The sequence below is a fragment of the Aythya ferina genome, assembly GCF_964211825.1.
Source record: "Aythya ferina genome assembly, chromosome: 1".
NCBI classification, from domain to species: domain Eukaryota; kingdom Metazoa; phylum Chordata; class Aves; order Anseriformes; family Anatidae; genus Aythya; species Aythya ferina.
Genome location: NC_140296.1, coordinates 110,298,551 through 110,321,753, shown reverse-complemented (window position 1 = coordinate 110,321,753; position 23,203 = coordinate 110,298,551). Strand labels below are relative to the sequence as shown.

Below are 23,203 nucleotides of genomic sequence, written 5' to 3'. Positions count from 1 at the left end.
GGGCATGTAGGGCATTAGAGATTTTGCATAGATTGTGAATTACTTGGGTCTCACTCAGGCCTTGCTATATTAAGCCCTGGACAGGTTCCCAAAGTTTTCTGCAGGAGACCGAAGAACTGATGAATATCCCTGCAAGGTCCCTGATTTGCAGAATGCTAGAGCTATAAACAATTAGTGCGAGCTATTCAAAAGTCAAGATAGATTTTTTTTTCAATTATCCACAGTATTAATCTTAAGATTTGGCAAGATGTGTGAGACCAGACTTTAAAGTCATATCATATTCTGTTTAAAATCTTGCTTTTTTTTTCCCCTTTCCTCCCCTTCACTTTTGACCTTCTTTCAGAGGCTGCTCTGTCTAGAGCTAGAAACCATTGCTCTATCGGTTTCAAGAGCAGGTAGGGACTTTAGTTTGTAAAGAACTCAAGGCAGATTCTCAGCTGGTTTCAGCAGCGTCTTTGTCTTGAGGTCAGGGGCATTTGGCCTCTTGTAAGTCCATGTGTTGGCCATTCTCTTTACTTTGCAACTCGTTGAGGTTTGTTGGGATGAAGCAGGGAGTACAGTGGTAGATGAAGCGATGAGATTTTAAAATGCGTCACTTTCACTCTTGCTAAAATTTAAGATACTGGAAATTGATCAGCAGTTCCAGAAGATGGAATTTGAAGGTAGTTGTCCCTCCACCTCTGTCCCTTGTCCCAGAGAAATTTGACTGTCACGTTCTGTCAAGTCGTTCCAAAGTCCTCTTTCTATAACTAACAAAGCTGTAGTAGCTCAGTAACATTTAGCGATGAAAATACCTCATATTGTTTTCTTGCTGCTGAATCTGATATTTTTTGTTGAGAGTAATGCTTTTGAAGTGTCTCAAGAAACTATAATGGAAGGTGCTAAGAAAGAGCAAGAGAGGTTTATTGCTACAGAAAGTGCTAGTAAAAAAATGCAGTAAATTTAGTGACACTCACATTTCAAGTTAAGGTCTAATCGTTTGCCAGTCTGGCAGGGTAAAAAACTCTTTAGCTGAACCAGCACAGATAATGTTCAAACCCATAAATCTATCGACACTGTGGTTGTGAAGCAACAGCCACAAGAGAGATGTGCTGTCAGATGAGACCAGATGTCCCTGAACTTCTGAGGATCTCAAGAGCCCAGCAGGGATTTTAGTCCCTGGCAGATGGGAAGGAAAGGGCAGGCACTCTGAAATCTGTGGGTAGAGGAGGGCAGGCTGGGTGAGGAGGTTCTGCTGTATTGTTGGGGGGGGGAGGGTCTTGCCCAAAATGTGCCTGCTTACATGTGTGGATGCTGTCCTTTTGTATAAATTCCCTGGTAAAATTATGGAGAAGATTATTCTGGGAATTACTGAAAAACACCTGAAAGACAATGCAGTCATTGGTCACAGCCAGCTTGGGTTCATTAAGGGAAAGTCCTGTTTAATGAACTTAATTTCCTTTTATGACAAGATTACCCACCTAGCTGACTGAGGGAAGCCCACTGATGTAATCTTTTTGGATTTCAGCAAAGCTTTCCATGCTGTTTCTCACAGCATCCTTCTGGACAAAATATCCAGCATACAGCTAGACAAATACATAATGTAGTAAGTGAACAATTGGCTAATGAGTTGGGCTCAAAGGTTTATACTAGATGGGGTTACATCAGGCTGGTGGCCAGTCACTGGTGGGGTTCCCCAGAGCTTCATTTGAGGGCCAGTTCTCTTCAATGTTTTCATAAATGACTTGGATGTAGGACTTGAAGGTGTACTAAATAAGTTTGTGGACAATGCTAAAGTGGGAGAAGCTGCTGACTCCCTTGAGGGTAGAGAGGCCTTGCAGAGAGATCTTTACACATTAGAGGGCTGGGCAACCACCAAGTGCATGAAGTTTAACAAGAGCATGTGCCAGAACCTGCACTTGGGTAGGGGCAGCCCTGAATATACATACAGACGCGGGGACAAGAGGCTGGAGAGAAGCCCTGTGGAGAGGGATCTGGTTGTTCTTGTTGAATGCAAATTGAATAGGAGTCAGAAGTGTGCCCCGGTAGCCAGGAGGGTCAACCATACCCTGGGATACATCAGGCACGACATTGCTAGCTGGTTAAGGGGAGGGATTGTCCTGCACTGCTCTGCACTGGTGTGGCCTCACCTTGAGTGCAGCATGCAGTTTTTGGTGCCACGATGTAATAAAGACATAAAACTATTAGACAAGTGTCCAAAGAAGGGCTACAAAGATGGAGAAGGGTCTTGAGAGCAGGACATATGAGGAGCAGCTGAGGTCCCTTGGTTTGTTCAGCCCCGAGCAGAGCAGGCTGAGGGGAGGCCTCATGGCGGCCTGCAGCTCCCTCATGAGGGGAGCGGAGAGGCAGGCGCTGAGCTCTGCTCTCTGGGGACAGCGACAGGACCCGAGGGAACAGCATGGAGCTGGGACAGGGGCGGGTCAGGCTGGGGGTTAGGGAAAGGTTCTGCACCCAGAGGGTGGTCGGGCACTGGGACAGACTCTCCAGGGCAGTGGTCATGGCACTGAGCCTACTGGAGTTCAAGAAGGGTTTGGACAACGCTCTCAGACATAGGGTTTGATTTTTGGGTGGTCCTGTGTGCAGCCAGGAGTGGGACTCAATGATCCTTGTGGTGCCCTTCCAACTTGGGATAATCAGTGATTCTAAGAAGAGGGGATTTTGTACATTAACCTTAATGTCATGAGCATGTTTGCTGAGGACCTGAGAAACAGATTTGATTTTTACATGGCAGACAGGAGGAGAGAACTTCATTAAGTTTCCTTGCCTAGCCCAACTGGAGATTAAACTTTACAGAGTCAGCTGATCTTGGTAAAATTAAGGTGGCTTTCTAAGGCCAGAGCTGCTGCAGTGTCTGAAGGTAATGGCTTATGTGGGGATGAGATGTGGCAGTTCTGCCTTCTCAGCCGCTCTCTTCTCTCTGGCGTAATCACTGTGTTGCAAGGGGCTTTAATCCCAAAGATTGGCCTCTCTTCTCAGTAATTACACATCCATGAGCAATGCCATGAGTAACAGGGGCTGCAGAGGTACTTACTGGAGGTGTGCAGATACGCTGATATCCACACTGTGGCTGGTCTGGCCTTCAGCAGCAGCTCTGTGGGTTGCAGTGAGCTCTCAGCTCATCCCCCAAACTGTAATTTCAAGCTTGTGGCAGGCTGAAGCTCTATGCTGATCCAGAAGACATTCCTGTTTCTGGCGGGGTCTCTACCCATGGGGCTTCAGCAAAAGCTTTGTTGAAAGCCTGGATCATCGGCATAGCTGTGGGAGGAAGGAGAGCACCAAGTCCACCTGGACGCCCAGCAGAGACCTCCAGAAAGTAAACGCATCTTGGAGATGTTGATGGTGGAAAACAAGGTCCCTGCTATATCTAGGCTTCACTGAAGTAATCATAACAGTAAAAAAATATATATTTTCTCTCTCTACCTCAGAACAAACGAGCAATGGAAATTCCTTGACCCAAAATGTAAGCCAGTCAACTGGGAATACGTTATCATTGTTATCTTTAAATTGTTAATAGATTGCTGGTTTTAAACTCCCCTAAACCTACAAAGTATTGGGGTTAGAAAAGTAAAGATGTGTTGACTAGCTTGTGGAGTCATGCAGATGTGAGGGTAATTGTATATAGCTAGGATCTGTAAGAGAACAAAAGAGATGCTGTGTGAAGAATAGAAGCAACCACCTTCTCTCTGTTATAAATTGCCTCTATTCTTGGATTACATAACTTCTGCCAACTCTCCAAAGCACAGAAGAAAACTTTTTCTTCTCATTTTCCCCATCATTCCCTCACCTGCGGTGACCAGCTACAGACCTGGATGGGGGAACAGGGAGGGAGGATCGCTTGGCCAGGAGGTGGTTGTGAATCATGGAGTCTACGAGTGGTCGTGCTTGTTCATGCAAAGTCAAGCCATGCTCTTTAAAGCCCTTCTCTCTCTTTTTTTGCAGAGGCTGGTTTTGCTGTCACAGCTATTTCCCGCACCCCTGGGGTGACCTACAATGAGTCCTTCGACCTCCAGTGCATCATCAAGCCGCACTACCCATCCTGGGTCCCCGTGTCTGTGACGTGGCGTTTCCAGCCAGCAGGCAGCACTGAGTTTCACGACCTGGTCACCTTCACGCGTGACGGCGGGGTCCAGTGGGGTGACAGGTACATGGGCTTCCGGACCCGCACTGCCATCGAGAAAGCCGAGTCCAGCAACAACGTGCGCCTGAGCATCAGCCGGGCAAGTGACACGGAGGCTGGCAAGTACCAGTGCGTGGCCGAGCTCTGGAGGAAGAACTACAACAGCAGCTGGACACGGCTGGCAGACAGGACATCCAACCTGCTGGAGATTAGGGTTTTGCGGCCAGGTAAGTTTGGAGAGCACACAAGAGGGTCTGGGAGGTGTGCCGTGGGGATGGGCTGCATGTCAGTGCTGCAGTAGTCTCTCCAGAGGAAGGACTGCTCTTGTGGCTGCAACTGACATCTCACACTTGTGAAAGTCTTGGGTGGGATTTGAAACTGTTCACAGGGTTTTCTTCTGGGAGGTGAGGTGACTGAGGCTCGGTCCAGTTTCTGGGCTGTTCCTGTGAAATGGAAATGGCTTTCAGGATGCTGCCTCCTCTAAGAGAGGAGAGGGGCCAGATCAAAGGGAAGAGTGGCTCTCCCACCAAAGCCCCTACGTGCACACCCACCACAGGTGTTGTGCTACAGCTCTTATCTAGTGACTGGCTGCATCTCTTGCTCGGTTGGAGACATCTTCAAAAGCAGATAGTGATTAAAGAGCCTGACTTTCATCCCCACTAGAAACCAAGCCCTTTCCAGCTGGAAGTCCCCAAGTCCATGGGTGCCCATTCACAGCGAGCAACATCTAGGCAACAGAGACCTGCTTTGGCAGGGAGAGTCAGAAAACCTACAAAGTGCTTATGCTCCCTGTACAGCCAGTGGAGAGATTTCGGCTCCTTCTGTAGGTTTTGTTGATGAGGACTCTTTGATGGTGTCTCCTATTCCTCATGAAGGCTGCTAAGATGTGTGGTCAGGGCAGCTGTTGGCCACCACTGAGCTGAATGGTTTATTGCTATCTCAGCCTTAGGGCTAGAGTTCGTGTTTGAAGTGGGGCTTTTAGCACCTTCAGGGCTCTTGACTCAGCTCCTTGCAGCACTGTCAGTCCTGCCCTCATGTTCCTGTGCAGAGGGATGCCTCCCTAGGGCCTGCCTTCTTGCTTAGGGATTGTATTTTTCCCCTCAATGGCCCTTTCCATACTCTCCTCCACCTTCCCCAACCCTCTGGAAAAGTCAGGGGATGCTGTGAGCTCCCTCATGAGCTTTCTGCCCTCTTTCTTCCCTCCCTTCCTCCTTCCTTGCCATCATCTCCATGTTAATCTTCTCCATTTGTCTTGATTACCCTGCCTTGTAATACATGTTTTACTGCTTGCAAGGTCACGTTGGTGATGTTCATCATTTTAGCTTATTTCCCTAGGAAACAGCAGTGACTGGAGATGGTCCCTGGAGTAATATGCTTCTTCATGGCATATTTCTGTGCGTGCATTTGTGTGTGACGCAGAGAGAAAGAGAAATCCTTGGTAATATCTTCCAGAAGAGAGCCTCTGTGCCACAGTTCAGTGTGGCCAGGAGGACGTTTAAGCCATGTTCTGGCAGCCGGTTCTTCTTTACTGGAGCAGTAAGCATCGAGGGATGCCTTAACAGAACAAGTGATCTAGGTCTCCATGGTTTTTACCTCTCCCTATCTCCCTGCTGCTCAGCGAGCTACTGCTACACAAATCTTAGCTGTCAGTCCAATGAGCCTTGCGTAATGTTTGTGGTTTTATGGCCCGCAAGGGGATGGACAAGAAGAGGAGGGCTCCTTTCTGACCCTCCTCCTCAGAGCGTCCCCAGCACTGCTATTGCACTCCGCGTTTCGTTTCCATGCCCCAGGCAGCCTCTAAGAGCCGATGGTTTGAGTTCTCCATGAATGTGGTGCTGGCAGCCATGCCAGCATCTGCTGTGGTTCTTGCTGGTTTTGCAAGCTGCAGAGGGTTGTGTCATCACCGGGTCCTTGGCTGGATCATCTCCAAACAGGGCCCAGGATGATGTGGGAAACACCTTCCTCGGTCACCTCCAAATGGATGTCCTAACGTCCCCACGGTCAGACCTGTGCTGACGAAGCAGATGCTGGTTTTCAGATTACTACCCAGGGCTTCTTCGAAAGGGGTCGTTTGGGACCTCAGAATAATTGAGAACCTGAGAGCGCTGTCACAGTCCAGGTCTGCGGCTCCATAAGTCACCTTAACCTGACATAACTTGAGGCTGCTACTGGATGCCTTAGTCCTAGGGGCTGCCTTCCTTTGTCACTCACCCCAGCTCCCTGCCTTGCCCCATACACCAGTGGGTTTGGGGTGAGCTGTCTCCCCTACAGATCCACTAAGGGATGTGCAATGAAGAAGGCAAGTCTGGAAGTCTTCTGGCAAACTGAGCTAGCTTATGTTCCCAGATTGTAAGCTAATGTTGGGATTCGAGTTTTCCCTGAAGACCCTTGCTCCCTATTTGTCAGAGTGACCTTTCTGTTTGACAGATTCCAGGTGCAGAAGTGGCAATCGATATATGTCAGCCTTTAAAGCCTGTTGAGGTGAGAAAGGTAAAACAGTGGCTGCCTGATTGCTCCATTAATCTCTTCGCTGTGTGAAATCCCGCATCCTTGAGGGACTAGGTGCCGGAGCTTCCCGTGGTGTGTCAGTTTGCTGTTTCAACACTTCGGCTGTCTCTTCTTGGCACTCGTGTGGTGGGAAGGGTTTGCAGTTGTCATGCAGGCTGAGTGGTAGCTGAATTGCGTGTGTTAGCATGGCTGCATCATTTCATGTGCTGCTTTTCAGTTGGCCAACAGGTAATGCTGAGGAAGTGCCAGCAGCTTCAAACGCTTCAGCCCTTTCTTATTCCCAGGAAGAAGCTAGCAGGGGTTGGGAAACGTATCTCAGGAGAAGGAAGTGAACGGGGCAGGTAACTGCAGCACGAACCCAGCTGAGAACTGAAGATCTGGAGGTGGGATGGCAGGAGTGGCCTGCGTGACATCTGGAGCTAGATCTGACCTTTGAACTTGTTGTTCCTAGTCCCTGGGGCATTACATGGACTGGCAGCATGAGGAAAAGCCCTATAAAGGATGCGGTCTGTACATGCGAGAGCTTGCAGAGAAACGAGGCGTCGGGAGGGCATGGTGTTCATCCCTTGGCGGTGCATGACAACCCAGCAGCAGCAGCAGCACTACCTGGCACTCCGGTGTTTGTCCCTTCCACGGCCTGCTCCTGGGTGTCACGCAGCCTGGAGCACACCAGGTTGCAGAGCAGAGGGCTCTGTGCACAGGCACGATGCCCCAGGCAGCTCCTGTGTGCTTCGGAGGGGCAGAGACCTGCACTGCTCGAGGGTGAGTGCTGGGTTTGAGCTTCTTCCCGCTGGAGTAGGCAGCCAGCTCCGGGGATCTGTCGGGCAGCATTAGGGACCGGGCTGGCGACTGGCTAGATTGCCTGTGGCTGTTTCGTGTCCTTCCAAGGCAGCGCTCTCCTTCCAGCTCTCGAGCTGCCTGTTGTTCCTTTCTCGGTGAGCTCATGTTGCAGCAGAGGGGAGGAACAATAAAAGTAGGCTGAATTCGTGCCAGCTGCTTCCCTGAAGCCAAAGCTGGCAGGAGACCACGCACAGGAGCATGGGCCGAGCTTGGAGCGAGCCCCAAGTGCAGGGGTGAAGCCTGCAGCCCACCTGCATCCTTCAGCCCCCAAGGCTGGGGCTTCCCCTGAGGGTTCACCAGCCCTTTCCCCTTGGTGCAGGCGGTTTCTTTCGTACCCCAGTGAGCCTGAGGGTGTTTGGATTTGGCCATGTGCCCTGTGGAGCCCAGGAGAGGCAGGCAGTAGGTGTGCAGGGGACAAGGGGGACCCGAGGGCTGGCGGGCTGGCATTGTTCGTGGCTTCTCCGTAGATCTTGGTTCTCCCTGCCAAGTTTCCAGGGACGGAGCAGCTGAAACAGGGCAGGCTGTTTGCGAGCAGCGTGCGTCCCCGCGGTCTGCAGGACCCAGACAAGGGCAGCAGACAGTCTCTGGCGGCACAGGACGTGGCGGGGGGGCTGTGCTGCGGTCTGGGCAGGCTGGGACATCGCAATATGTCTCTCTTGGCAAGAAGGCTGGAGCAGATTCGTGCTGCTGCATCGCATTGACATTGTCCTCGCGCGCATTCCTGCACTCGTCTCTCCCCTGCGGGATGATTTCGGCAGAGCTTCGAGGGGTCCGAGCGCTGCACCTTCGTGGGGAGCTGGCTCTGGGGCAGCATCACATTTGGGATCGCTCACATCCCCCTTCCCCATTAGAGAGCCCGACACGGCCCTTTCCACCCCCCAGCTGCAAGCTGCCCACAGACCATCAGCCTGTGATAAATGCGCGGCCGCCCCTGTGCCCGCAAGTTGATGTCTTCTTCCCATCTTCTCCCGCCCTCCCTCCTGGCGTCAGCCCTCCGCCGGTCCTGTCGTGACTAATCCTGCAGCGGGCACACAGGGAGAGGCTGCAATCACCTCCATAAATCTGCCCTCCTGCTCCCGGGTTTCTGACAGTAATGAACGTGGGAGGAGGGACGGGGAGGGGCGGAGGGGGATGATAACCAAGCAGACGCCAGGGGTGCCGGGCTCCTCGCTGCTTTTTCACAAGCCGGGCTACAGCAGATTGATTGACCTGGGAACCGTCAAGCAAACAAGACCGTCAGGCTCTTCATTAGAGCATTAATTAGCTTCCAGGGGCTCTCCAGGGGCTGCTCCGTAAAGTTTGGTTTATTAGGAGCTGTCAAGTTGAAACTGTCGTGGAGGGGGAGGGTGCAGGCTCCTCAACTGGCCTCGGAGAAGGGGGATGCTTGTGCCTGAACTTTGTTTGAGATCGGGGTGAACCAGAAAATCCTGTGCTTGGGTGGGTGCAGAGCTCTCTCTCTCCTGGTCTCCACTAGAAATTGCCCTGGCCACTGATAGCAGCCTGGAAAACCGAAGGATGGTAGAGAAGAGGAGGAGGACCCGTACCTCGTGGTCCGAGCTGTCACCAGCAGTTGTAGAGGGACTGCTCAGTGTCCTGCGCCTCCTTCCCTCGGAAGACGTGGTGAGCAGCCAAGGCAGTGGTGGCTGTAACTGGATACTGGGATGCTGGGAGGACGAGGAGAGGAAGAGGCAGGGGAGAATTGGGAACGCAGGCTGCCATATGGCACGCTCGGTGCTGGGAGAGGACTGATTTTCAAACAATTGCCAACACAATTGCTTGTGGAGGAGTTTAAGGGGAGGTGTTCCCTAACAAATGAAAATCAGATATTGCTGTTGCTGCCTTTCTCCCTTCTCATTTCTTAATAATGTTGTCTGTGTGTGAGGAATCCTCTTCTGCTTGGATGCTGGAGATGCCCTTCCTACCACTGATGGCCAGTGAGGCCCTGACCTCTCCCGGGCACTTCAGTGGAGGCTCAAATGAGCCTTTGCAAGGGCTGCGAGGTGCATTCTTCAAAACCCAACACTTTTAGCCTCTGGGAGCAACTAACAATACAGTTAAACAAGAAAAGGTAATGAGCTGGAAACTTCCTTACACAAGTGAAGTCTGGAAACTTATCTCAAGTTTGCTGCTTGCGTGATCTCAGGGTGGCTTTGCTCTGCAGAACAGCACTGCTTCCCTGCTTTAAAGCCTTCTGCTCCATCTGGCATATAGCTGCGCTCTTGCTTGAGTGATGAAGGAGTTCAAGAAGCGCTCAGCAGGGACAGGAGGCTGCTCATCAGCAGCCGTGACTGCAACACGGAGCAGTCTCCTCTCCCTGGGTGCTCAGAGCCTCGCTCCTTCCCCTCCACCACCCGCGGGTGAGACCTGCTGTCCTGCCCCAGAGCTGCTGCTCTTCCCTGTCGGCTTCCAGCGGTGCGTGACCCGGCGCTGTGCCTTTGCACAGAATCACATTAGCGACCCATCTGGTCCCCTTTTTCCTTTCCCAGTTGGCACGCGTGGGTTTGCTTCCTCCACCTCTGCCCCTAACCCTGCTGTGTGTGTGCCCACTGGTCTTACTGTGGGGATTCTTGCATCCCCGCTGTATGCAGGGTGTGCTGCTCTGTCCAAATTCATGCTCTTCATTGTTACTTCTTGAGGTGCAAGTTTTTCACTTCCATTTCAAAGCAGTCCCAGTTTCTCTCTTTGATACCTTGAGAGTGGTCTTCTGCTCCCACTTGCAGGATGCATGCACAGAAGCAGAATGTCAGCCTGTTCGCAGTCTGTGCACACACAGCTTCTTCAATGTTGTTTTGAAGGCCTTCTCCCCACACTCTTTAGCTTCTTCTTGATCCGTATTTTACCTTGTGGAGCTAATGTCAGCAGAACATTTAAGGGCAATTTCTCTATACGAGTGTTTTTCCAGGACTTCCCCTGATGGGAAGATGGGCTCTCCAGTTAGCTTATGGAGGCAGCCGCAGCATGAAGCCGTGAATCGTGAGTTTGGGTCTCACGAGGCAGGTGGAGCTGGTCTAGCACTTGGTTGTGCAGGGGGAGGTGATCCTCAGCCCTGGCTGTTACTGCTGGCTGCATGGCCCTGCCCCGTTCCTTGTGCCAGCATCAGCCTTGCTGTGATCCCCCCACAGAAAATGAACACGGTGAAAAGAAGCAGTTAAAGGTGAGTGAGCTCTTGGATGGATTCAGCTGGGCACTCCCCAGGAGGCTGTATTTTTGCAGAGGGCAGCGCTGACAGCTTGGGGCTAGCAGCGCTGGCGCAGGCAGTGTCCAGCAGACCTCGCGATCCTACAGCAGGTCTGTCTAGGGAACTTGCTCTCTGCATAGCAAGAAAATATCGTCTCATACCACCCTCAGCACCTCATCTCGCTGTGCATAGCCGCCAGCTTTTCAGCAGTGGCCTCTGAAACTACTCAGGTAAATAGAGTGAGCACCAGGAAGACAGACAGTAATCATGGTTATGGGAAGCAGCTCTGCACTAGCATGCACCTCTGCAAACTTCCCAGCCATCTTTCTGACACCCTGTGAGGAAGTTTGGCCTTTAATAGCCAGGCTCCAGAACGACAGGGGAATTTGTGTGTAGTGCTGCCATATGTGTTGTAACTCGCTCTTTGGGTGCATTTAATTACTTTTTTTCCTAATTGACGTAGCACTCTTTTGTTTGAAATCTTTCTGTTGAAGGATTGATTCAATATCTCCATGTGTTATTTTCCTCTTTCCTTATCCTCGGCGGCTGTAGCTTGGTACTGAATTTATCTTCCAGTGATCCTATCTCCATATTTTAATTTACAAGTGATCAGTGAGCCGTATATTGTTCTCTGACAGCAGGCACAACTCGTGCTGGGAGTCTTTTACTCCCTCCCCCTGCCTCTCCTGCAGAACTTTTACATTTATTTCAGGGTTTGACAGGAAGGTTTCTGTTTTTAGGGTTGTAGGGCGCTTTCGTTTGGGCTGTCTTTGTGTTTGTTTCTGTTTCTTGAAGGTAAGTTGTCCACAGCCACCTCCAGATGCGAAGGTAGGTGAGCTCCAGCTGTGGTTCTCCCTCTCTGTTGCAGACACTCACATTGCTGCTTTGCTTTGTCTGTGCAGCCCACCTGAAATGAGAACCTGGGCCACCTGGGGGCTGCGGAAACTTCGGGCATTGCTCTGAAACTAGCGGATCACAAGGGGAAAATGGCAGCGTGGTGTTCGAAGTCCAAGCCTTGGCTTTTTTATCTGCCTGCCTGGGAGGGGGCAGCACCCGAACGTGCCTCCAGAAAGGGTTAACGTTGTCTCTCCTTTCCATAGAGCTGCTCTCCCAGTAATTCGATCATGTCAGCCTGTTTGCAGGCAATAATTCATTGTTATAGGAACACTACAGTAAAGTGACAAGTTAATAATGGCAGTAATAATGGCAGGCAAAGTCTAATGCTATTTCCCATTCTCCTGCTCCTGTTGCACCAGCAGCGGCCCATGTTGGCTAACACAATTTGCAGCCTCGCTAATCCAGTTTCAGTAGGGATTGTGTTCTATTAAGAGAGAATAACAGGAGTCGGGAGCTGTGCTGCCATGTTCCCGGGCTCCCTGGGGAGGCCGTGCTGGCGCTCCAAGTCTTTTGTCTTTGCTTTGCGGTGATTTCTGCGCGACGCTTAAGCCCGTTGAGCAAGCTCCTCCTCGGAGCCTCTCACCGTCCTCCCTCCTGTGAACGCCTTGCGGAGAAGAGAGGGACCAGAGGGAAGGGTCACTCCTTCCAGTTCCCACGTCTCTCCCTTTTGTATGCTCCTTTTCCTAGGAAATTCGAGGCCCCCGTCCCTCATCGCGCTGAGTCAGTAGGCCGGCTTGTGCTTGCTCTGCTCCCATCGCCACAGCGCGTGTCCTTGCAACGCTTGTGGAGGCGGAGGAGGCTCTCGATCCGTGCTTTTATGGAGGAGGCAGCAGAGGTGCCGAGCGTTCGCACATGTCTCAGCCTGCGGCAGAGCGGTGACCTGCATACAGGTCTCTCAGAGCCGAGGCAAACAGGAATTAGGTCACTGGGTGCTTTCGGGGAAATGGCGAGGCGCCTGAGGGTGCGCAGCCGTTGTGACTGCAGGGTTGGGGCGTCAGCTGAGGCTGTGCCAAAAGCCCTTCACAGTGATGTCTGAAGCCAAGGGTGCAGGGCAGAGACGCAGGTCCTGTGCGTAAGCATCGTTTCGGGTCGAGGAAATGGGTCTCTCCCGATGGACCTGTTAGGCACCATCCCTGGTGTCAAACCGTGCGTGGGCTCGCGCTGCGGTGTCCCCGTTTCTCCTGTCCCCACCTCCCTCACCTTGAGACGGCAAGATCCCAGCGGAGGCTTTTACAAGTAGGGCAGTCCCTGGGAAAGCTGTGTAATACTTCACCAGGTCTCTCCAGGAGAGCACGTCTTCTGGAGGAGTGCTCCCCGGGGGGTGACGGTCTCCAAAGTGGGACACAGCAGCCCTCGCCGCCTCCCTGTACTCGTGACGGGGCTCCCCGGGGGCTCTGTGGTCTGCTTCTGGCTGTCTTTGTGCCCACCCCTTCTGCCTCATGGCAGCTTCCCAGGGGCGTGCAGAGCTCGGTCATCCCCTAGCTGGCAGCCCCCTCTCTCTACACAACAGGGGGGCATGGTGGGTTTTGTGGGGGTTTTTTATTAAGGAGGCTGTCTTCAGCTACAACTGAGTACTGCAGTTCCCATGTGGGAAACGAACCCTTATCAAAGGCCTGCCCTTACATTTTCTCGACACCTACAAGGGAAGATGATGCAAAAAGTCTGCGAGCACCTTTTTTATCGGAGCATCTTAAGTCACAGATTGCGAAGTGCTTTAATAAAGGTGAGTGTTGTAACCCCAGCCTGATGATTAGGGAGCAGAGACGAGGGAGCCAGGCGGCTTTACCGCTGCAGGGAGTCAGCAGGAGAGCTGCACATCGTGCCGCTGCTTCTACCCTCCTCTGCTGACTCGTGTCCCTTCCCCCCTAACATTTGTGTATCTGTGCTTATCAAATACCTGGCTTGAGGAGACTGCCTGCCTGCTTCGTGGTGTGTAGAAATCCCCTTCCATACATACTGGCCTGTGGAGTACCTGGCCATATCGTGGCCTGCTGTGGTTCCCAGGTGGCCCAGATCTGGTCCCCAGCCCACAGGTGCAAGCTTTCGGGACCAGGTATCCCGAGGCGGTGCCTGTCCCTGCAAATTAATAGGGACGTTTTCCTCAGCCTGGGAGTTAATGCAGGGAGGAGACTGTGATGCTGGAGGATGCTGCATGAAGTGAGCTGTCTAGCGAGCATACGGACGTGCTGCGGACACCTCGCGCCTTCGCCAGCCACTCCAGCCAGGCAGGGAAGTAATGTCCCTGCATCCTGGCCAGGCTCCAGCGTGAGGCATCGCCCATTCAGCCTCACGTTGCTCCTCCAGCAGACACAGTGGGATGCCTGTACTGGTGCAGGAGAGCATTTATGTCTCCGTGCCATCGGAGAGCTGATGTCTTCAGCACCAGCACAGTTGCAGAACTCAATACACCTGTGTTCTTCAGCCAGGTCGCATGGCTGGGCGAGGAGACGGGGCTGGTTTAAGAGAAATACAAGGGTTTTAACCATGACCTGTTGCCAGTGTAAATTGAGAGCCTTAACAGCATATGTAGTGCCAATTACAGCACATCAAGGTGTGATATCCTCTTTACTGGCACCCTCCGGGGAGCCGGCAGACATCGTGGCAAAGGATTATGGCTTGCAGACGATAGGCACGGTAGCTTCACCTCGACACATGCACCTGTTTTCCTCCTCAAGCAGATGTTTGGGAAGCTGTTAAGAGAACATCAGCCTCCTGCCAGCGCAGCAGAAGGTGCCGTGTAACCCTGCCTGCTCCCGTGGCTGTACCCACCGCCCCTGCTGCTCGGCAGCGCTGGAGCAGCCCTGCCCTGGCGCAGCACAGCCCCGGGGCAGGCTGCATCAGCTCCCTGTGGAGGCCCAGACACGTCCCCGAGCCAGGAAAGGGAGTTTCCCTGTGTCAGGAGGGCAAGTTTTGGCTGGCTTGCTGCCTGGGATGTCAGTCTTCTTGCAGTCCCGCTCATGCACCAGCAACTGCGGTAATTTCCATGTCGTGCAGGCGTCTTTAGACATGACCTGGCAAGTCACACGCAGCGTGGCGAGATGTGCTTTACCATGGAGAGGTCTTACCCATCGGGATGAAAGAAAGAGCCGGACTTTGTGGTGGTGTATTGCACCATCGCCCTGGCCCACTCACTTCAGGATTCATTTTTTCTTCCAAATCTCCATTCCCGAGTGCCAGCTGAGCCTTTTGGATCGGTTGCATGCCTGCGAATGGTGGCTGGTGGTCCCACCTCCAACACTCCCGTGGGATGGCAGGGGTGTGAGCAGCCCCGCGGAGCTTCCTGCATCCTGACCGCGTTGGCGAGCGCACCAGCCTGCAGCCCGACGGAGCGGCTGCTCCCAGGCAGCCCCCGTGCCGTGGTGGTTGTGAGCCAGTGGTGTGCAGCCCCTGGTCTGCGAAAGCAGGGAGCTCTTCCTAAAGGATCTGCGGAAGGGAATAGGGAAGAGGCAGGCTGGCATCGTGAGGTGCACGTTCGCTGTGTAGGATGTGGCACCTGGGTGGGAAAGCGCTTGGTGTTCGCAGGTAGGAAAAGGCTGGGGAGGGCCTGCGAGCATGGAATTTAGGATCTCGTTGTTGGCAGAGTTGGGAAGAATTCTTCCCCACCGCCCTCACCCCCACGTAAAAGATCCTCGCTTGCCTCTGCTGGTGGTGCTGCGAGGTGGGCAGAGCGCGGCGCCGGCAGCTCCCGCCCGTGCACGCCCCGACAGCGCGCGTGGATGCGGAGCGACCCCGCCGCGTGTGTACAGGCTGCATTTTAATAGATATAGGGCTGCCGACTTAACATACACAGTTGCTATAGGAACAGAGGTTTCCTTAGGAACGGTTGCAGAAAATAATCCAGTACCAATTAAAAATAAACTGTTTGGAAAGGGGGCTGGGGGGAGAAAGGAAACTGCTGAGAAGCACCTTCCCCTTTATTGGCTCATCTCTCGGGGACTCGGAAGATTGATTAATGCTTGAAATAACCTTTCTTAGCCGACAGCGAGCTGGGGAGGTGGGATGAGCGTGCGTGCAGCAGCTGAGGCTGGTGTCCTGGGGTGAAACAAAGGGGCTGGAGTGTGCCTGGGGGGCGGGGGTGCAGCAGAAATACGACAGCATGATGCTAAATCTCCCCATTGAATTGAAGTCCCCCAGAGAGGAAGAACAAGGGGCCTTTTCCCTCCTTCCCTCCCTCCGCTGTCTGCGTACCCATAACGCAGCCATCCGGGCTTTATTAGCATACTGATTAAAGCCAGGGGCAACGTGGGCTCCAGGGAAACTTCTAATGCATTGCCAGGACGCCTGTCTCAGATGCTGTGCTGGAGCAGAAAGTGTCACTGTCGGGGGAGTTTCTCCCTTCCATTTGATGTTGCTTGCCCGTACCCATTAGCTCCCTCGCTCATCGCTCGTGCCAGCAGGCATCCAAGACCCTGGCGCCCAAGGGACAGCAGCAGGAAGGCGCGACACAAAGCGAGGAGCCCTCGCCGTGGTGGGGAGAGGAGGCAGCGCCGCTTCCTCGCAGGCGAGCAGAGGATGCGTGGGCCGGGCTTCCAGGGTGCGGATCCGCACGGCTCCCCTGGCAGGGCTCAGTCTTCCACGCCCGTAGCACCGCGCTGCTGCCGTGCCTCTGGTGCCCAGGGCGCTCGGTAGGCTTCCTTAAGAGATTTGCTAATTGTACGCAGAAGACCTTTGCCAGGCAGCTCCCTTTCAGGGGGAAGCAGCCGTGTGAGGCACCAGGGGAGCTTGGAGAGGTCGGTACAGGAGGGGCTGGAGCAGCACCGGCACACACCTTCTGCCTCTCAACTGTTGAAGACCATCGCAAAGTGTCAGGACGCCCTTTATAAGCTGTGGCTGAGTGTTGGTGCCACGGGGTGCAGCAGGAAAGGGGTAGGAACAGCGTGCAGGACCCCTCATGCATCACCTCCATTCAGGGAAGCCTGATTTCCTGCCTGTGCCCAGGTGTCCTGGGTAATGCAGCATCCTTCACACTCACACCTCCGGCTCATCCCTTCCAGGTCTGCACTTCCCCCAGCCTCATGTTCAGCAGGAGCTGCTGGTCGCTGTAGGAGAGGCGAAGGTGTTGGCAGGGCTGCTCAAGCGGAGAGTGTGTGGCCAGAGGCTGCTCCTCTCGTCTGGTCTTCAGCTGCCAGGCTTCCCCCAGTGCAAGTGTCACATGAGGGCGCTTCACATCCTCCTCTGCAAGTGTCAGTGCCGTGGGTCAGGGCTTGCCGCATCAGGCACAGCCTGAACACACAGGGGAAGGCTCTGTCTCCTGCTCCTGCAGGGAGGGGGCAGTTGGAGACCAACATCTCACTCTACAACAAGAGCTAATGCTGTCCTCAACACTGCGTGACCGCTCAGCTGCCCATGCGGGAGCTGCAGTCACACTTGGGAAGCTGAGAGCGGTGGCGTGGCCGTGACTTCTCCCAGGTGATGCAGTCCTCGGTGGCCCTGGAGCCAGAGCTCCTGGCTGCTGGAGCGGAGCGTGTTCCCTGCTGGTCCTCCCCAGTGGGATGCTTCTCTCCCAGTCACGCCCGTGGCTGCTCCCCTAATCAGTGTGTGTCTGCGGGTTGCGTGTCACACCGGGGTGTGACAGCAGTAGGGGCTTGTTTAATTCACTCTTTCTGGAAATGGTTTTCTGTGGAACTGGTCAAAAGCCCATAGGTATATGCTGCAAGCTGTGTGATTTCACTAAGAAAAAAAGCACTTGTGTCTGAAGGATGGTTGCAGCTGAAGAGACGGGGAAACTGAGTTTGGGTGTAGCCTTCACACTAGGTTTGGTGCTCTCAACCACAGCAAAACTAAGAAAGGGAGACTTTTAAAAAAGACTGTGGAAAAGCAGGTGCCTCGCTGAGGGACCTGGTGGGAAAATTCAGGAATAGAGGGGAGGTGAAAAGGAGAGAAGGCTTGGTAGGAGAACAGCTAAATGTTTTTTTCCTGAAGGTTCATTGTAAGGCAAGAGCAGCCGTGTGTGCAGCCGGGGGAGAGCTCTCTGGTCCTCCCCCAAACAGGTGAGTCTCTTTTCCATGTCCATGACCCACCTCTTCTCACCTGTCCCCGTTCCTCCCTGGCAGTGACCAAGCTGCAGGTGAGCAAGTCGAAGCGGAGCATCACCCTGGTGGAGAACCGCCCCATCCCGCTCAACTGCTCTGTCAAATCCCAGACCAGCCCCGACTCGCACTTCGCCGTGCTGTGGTACGTCCACAAGCCCTCCGACGCGGACGGCAAGCTCATCCTGAAGACCACCCACAGCTCGGCCTTCGAGTACGGCACCTACGCAGAGGAGGAGGGTCTGCGGGGCCGGCTGCAGTTCGAGCGCTCAGCGTCGGGCGGGCTCTTCAGCCTGACGGTCCAGCGGGCCGAGGTCCGCGACAGCGGCAGCTACTACTGCCACGTGGAGGAGTGGCTGCTCAGCCCCAACCACGCCTGGTACAAGCTGGCAGAGGAGGTGTCGGGGCGGACCGAGGTCACCGTCAAGCAGCCAGGTAGCGCGCGCCACGCTGCTGGGGTCCTCCGGGGCCTTTCGGCGCCGGCTCTTGTGCACATCTCCTGCTGAGCTCCGCTGGGGCAGCAGGGAGCTTGTGCTCTTCTTTCTGCTACAGCCTTCTCGCCCCCTCCTTGCATCCTCATGCCTGCACATCCCTTCAGGGAGACATTATTTCCTCTCCTTCAGTGTCACCCGCCTACACCGGGTTGGTGTCCATCTTAGGGTCCCTGCCTGTGCCCCTCCATCTGGAGGGCCGCTGTAATGAGCCAGGTTTCTTTATCCTCAAAGGTGTCACGTAGAAAGTGTGTCAGCTAGCAACCTAATGAGGGAGAACTGGTGTGTGCCTGCCTGGGAGAGCATTTTTATGTTTTGCACATGGTTTAATTTTACTCTGCATCTGTATCCTGGCAGGCGTGGGGAGCCTTGTCTCTTTTCCCTTTGCGCTGTGCACATGAGATGTGAGTAATCAGTTTAATGAGGTGGGGAGCTGGCTGCCAGGAAAGGAGAAATCTGCTCTGCTGGTGCTTTCCGTGGCAGAGGACATCTCTGGCAAAGATGGGCTGAAGGTGGCCACCAGAAGCTGGGGCCACAGCCCTCATTCCAGGCAGAGAGGCAAGGACTGTCCCTGAGAGCAGCCAGCACCCCATGCACGCTGCTGATGCGGAACATCAGTACTCCATAAGGAAGCCCTGGCTTGCTCCCGATGCCTAATTCTGGAGATTAAATTCACCTGGTTGTGCAGGGAGTGCAGCAGGCCAGAGCATACTGCTCACGGCCAGTCCCAGCTGCTTGTTTCCACCTGCAGATCCCCGAATTGGCTGTGGGGCAGTCAGGGAGCGGGGAGCTGCGATTTGCCCCCTCCTTCACATCACCCACCTCTCACTGGGAAGTATGGTGCCTGTCGCTTACTCCTGTGGCCGTACCAGGGAAGTCCACACTGTGCCCCCTAAAAGAGGTTGTAAAGGAATTAGGAGTGTACCACACGTCATTTCACTTAAAAGAGCTGATTGCTATCACCCCCCGAGTATCAATGAAATTATTGAGCAAAAACCAGGGGCATTCCCAACGCAGCAAAACACCGTGTGTGCCTCTGCCCTCGTGCCACTTCTCGTTTTGCAGTAGTGGTTCCCTATAACCAGCTGTCCCTTCTCTGCCTTGTTTTTTTTCCCCTTTTCCCACTGCAGCGGAGCTTACTGGCTGGGGTGTGACCAGGCTCGTGCCCTGCCCCAAGGGGAGAATGAGAAGAGCTTCACGTGTGACTTCCCTTCACGAGATGTTTGTGCACTCAAGATCCCCCAGGTCCTATGAGGAGATGTGGGGTTCCCACTTCCCTGTGCCAAATTCAGCCTTGCTGGTTGCTAGCCTGAGATTTTCAGAAGGCCCTCAAAAACATCAGTCCCATTTTCTTTTCCTCGCTTTTTTTTTTTTTTTTTCCTTCCTCCCCTTCCTCTTCTCTTCCATCACACCCCAGGGCTATATCTATGGAGGGAGGTGCACTTGGGGAGACCCGGCCCCTGGCATCCCTCAGTCACCCTGCGTTTCTCCCGGCCTTCCCCCGCAGATAACCGCCTGCAGGTGAACCAGACCCACAGGAACATCACGGTGCTGGAGAACCAGTGGGTGACCCTGGAGTGCCAGGTGAGCAGCCGGAGCAGCCCCTCGTCGCAGCTCTCGGTGGAGTGGTACGTCTGGCGGCCGGGGCACCCGGAGAAGGAGGCCGTGGCGCGGCTGAGCCGGCAGAGCACGCTGCGCTACGGGGACCTGGCGGCGCTGGGCGACCTGCGGGGCCGCATCCACATGGAGAGCCCGTCCCTGGGCCTCTACCTGCTCTCCATCCAGAACGCCACCGTGCGGGACAGCGGGGTGTACGACTGCCGTGTGGAGGAGTGGCTCCTCGACCCCAGCGACCGCTGGTACAAGCGGGCAGAGGACCTCTCCGGGCTCACCACCCTCACCGTGAAGCAGCCAGGTGAGGAGCACCTCATGCCACCGCCTCGGAGCAGCTCTCTGCCCTCCTGCATCACCGTCCGTCTGTCACCAGCGGAGGGTCTGGGCAGAGGGCATGGCTGCTGCTCTATGGGCCATGCTGATGCCTTCTTGGGTGTCTTCACTGGCCCCTTGCTTTTCTGGAAGGAGTGTGCAGCAAGCTCTGCGAGCATAGCTAGACAGGCTTGGGATTTTGTCATCACTGCATCTGCAAATTTATTTTTTTACAGCAGTTTTGGCAGATTCAGTAGAGCAGGCTTCAGATTTTATTCACATTTGGACTGAGAATGAGATGGCAGAAGCTCTCTGTGCTTTCTAGGCAGGGTCTCTGCATGGGAAGAGGGCAGCAGAGGGGTTGAGACCCTCACTGGTGTCCAGGCAGTTTTACACGATGCTGCTCCCTGCTCCACAGGTAAAGATGTGGGCAATGCCAGCTCCAAGCCTTCGTCTGGATTAGAACCAGGGCTGGGGATTCTCCATGGGGCAGGAGCTGGCTAGGAAGAGCCTGCCTCTGTATGGGCAAGGGGGAGCCTCCCATGCCTTCTGGCTACCTTATTCCCCATGATAGAGGTTCAGGTGGCTCCCACTGTGTAGCACCACTGTTTTGGCTATGCCCAGACACAGGGAGATGGGGATCGGGATGCCTCTCGCTCTTTCCAAGATCTAGGGGGGTGAAAAATTCTCAGGAAGTTCAAAGCAGGGAGGAAACTCCAGTTCAGTGAGTTTTACCAATAGATGACAATCTGCAAGGACAATTTACCTTGGGAAATATGGATTCTCTAGTTTTTGAGCCAAGTGACTCCAGATTAAATGCCTGTCTTAAAGGAAGGCTGTAGGTCAAACGAAAGTTATAGTCTTCACTTGCTGGATACCTTCCAGCTTTAAAAAAAACACACTCTGCAAGTATTTTTTGGTGCTTTATGCCTGCCCACTTCAGCAAGGTGTCAGCCTCGTAACTCTGTGATGGAGCTGGCAAGATTATAAGGTCCTGGGAAGGTTTTATTGGTAATTCCTTGCAGAGAAAAATTGGTGCTGCAAAAAGTGGGAGCTGTCTCAGGGGACAGCCCAGCTCTTGTCCATGAAGTCCTTGCTCAGGAAGCTTCTCTGGCTGAGATGGCTTCAGCAGAGGTCTCCCAGAGCTCCCAGGCAGACCCTGTATGCTGCATCCCTGCACAGCTCTACGTGCAGCTCCTCATTTGGGATGGAAATTGCTAGCCCTGAAGGACAGGGGACTGAACGTGAGGGGAAATCCTCTAGGCTCCACCTGAATTGTGGAAGGATGTGGAGTGGGAAGAAGAGGGGGAGTTGGGAGTGCAACAATTCAATATATATATATATTAATTTTTTTTGTTACAAGTGCTTTGTTGGTGTTTGGTTTTCTTTCATGACAGGCAGTACTTAACAAAGTGACTGAATTTAAAAATAGCATAGCTTGTGACTCATGTCTCATTAGTGAGGATCTCCATACTCATCTTCCAGTACTATAATCATGAACAAAGAAAAAAAAAAAAAAAAAAAAAAACACAACCCTCAGTGTCTTCAGACTTTAGTTCTCTTTCTGTTTAACCTGCTGAGGTGGGGGAGGCTCCGTGTTTATTTTGACAAGCCATTTCCTCCCCTTCCTCCTTTTTACCTCAGAAGTCCCCAAAATCTCAGGGCTTACCTCATTCCTGTAGGAATCCCTGTGGTGAAGATGAGAACTGAAAACACTCGTGTTGCCTCCAGCCCTAACAGCTCTGGCCTTAATGAAGATTTTCCACAGGGGACCGTTTAAGAATTGTAGGACAGGCACTGTAGTGTGAAACCCGGACACCTCCTGTCTGGGGAAGGGCCCCAGGTGAGGTTTGGGGGACAGCAGCACCCTGTGCCCTCTCCTGCAGGGACCCCAGGATCTGCGAGGGGCAGGGCTTGCCCAGCTGGTGCTGCTGGAGGAGGAAGGACCCCTCTCTTCAAGCTGCTGGCTTGCCCTTCATGCTGAACTCCTGCATTAGGAAGGGCTTTTTAATCTTTAAATGAAAGCTTAGATCTGGGCTGATTGTGATCCCCTGAGTATGTGTTCCCTGGCAGGATGACTAAATCAAATGTTAATTGCTCTTGAAGTCAGCCTTTAATCAACTCATCTGAGGTTCTGGCCACTGTATATCAGTTAGCTAAAAACATCTCTGTAGCCTTGCAGCAAGTAATAGGGAAGAAAAGAGAGAGACTTTAGGAAGCGTCCATGCTGCTTCTGTGCTGCGGTCATCTCTGTGGAGGAGTCTGTTACCTAATTAACTTCCCAAATTGCTGGAAAAAAAATCTGTCCTCCTGTGCCTCAGACATCACTGATTTTCAAGTCCTTTGAGCACTCTCAGGCAGGTTAGAAAGCCAAGGTACACAGGTACCTGTGTGGGGTCAAGCCTTCAGGTTTCACCTGGATCGCACCCAGTGTAGCAGCTGTGGTGGCAATCTGCTCCGCACTCACCTCTCCCTCCCGTTTTGCTCTCCCAGACCCCACCTTGCAGGTGGACACGGCCACCGCCAACCTCACGGTGCAGGAGAAGGAGTCCTTCCCGCTGGACTGCAGCATCCTGTCCCGCTCCAGCCCGGAGTCCCACTTTGCGGTGACGTGGTACAACCTGCGGGCCAAAGAGGCGGGTGGCCGCGCGGAGGAAGAAGAGGAAGAGGAGAGGGAAGCGGTGCTGAGCGTGGGCCCCGATGCCGTCTTCAGCCCCGAGACGGGTCGCTGGGAGGGCCGCCTGCGCTTCCAGCGCCTCTCGGCCGTGCTCTTCCGCCTGACGGTGCTGCAGGCTGGCGGTGCCGACAGCGGCAACTACTCGTGCCGCGTGGAGGAGTGGCTGGCCGACCCCAACGGCGTGTGGTACCGGCTGGCGGAGGAGGAGTCGGGCACGGTCGCCGTTCACGTGCAGGATGCAGGTGAGAAGAGATGAGGACCCCAAGCTGCCCGTGTGTCTTGATTTGTGTGGGCATGACCAGCCCCCTGCCCTGGGGACTTGGAGCCTGGACCTGGTCTGCAACGGGGCGTATCTGTGGTACTGGTGCTGTTCCAATCGAGCTGCGGGCTTGTAGCCCAGCTCTGCGGGCTGGGTTGACCCCATGCTCACCGTACAGTCACTTGTGTGTGGGCCCAGGGCTGTGGCACTAGGGTCTCCTCCCCATAACTCTCAAAGCCATTGGGTGGTTTAGAGGCCTCAGAGATAGCTGAGGTCGTGAG

The 23,203-nt window shown here is 53.8% G+C and overlaps 1 protein-coding gene across 2 annotated transcripts in view; it reads left to right on the top strand.

Annotated features, from left to right (window-relative positions):
• IGSF3 (immunoglobulin superfamily member 3) overlaps positions 1-23,203 on the top strand; it is an 83,461-nt gene that overhangs the window by 56,270 nt on the left and 3,988 nt on the right. For both annotated transcript variants that reach the window (XM_084527145.1, XM_084527144.1), the window contains 4 exons: positions 3,940-4,344; positions 17,594-18,004; positions 19,568-19,975; positions 22,480-22,905. In XM_084527145.1, coding sequence (XP_084383271.1) covers positions 3,940-4,344; positions 17,594-18,004; positions 19,568-19,975; positions 22,480-22,905 — 1,650 coding nt within the window. The remainder of the gene's footprint in view (positions 1-3,939; positions 4,345-17,593; positions 18,005-19,567; positions 19,976-22,479; positions 22,906-23,203) is intronic.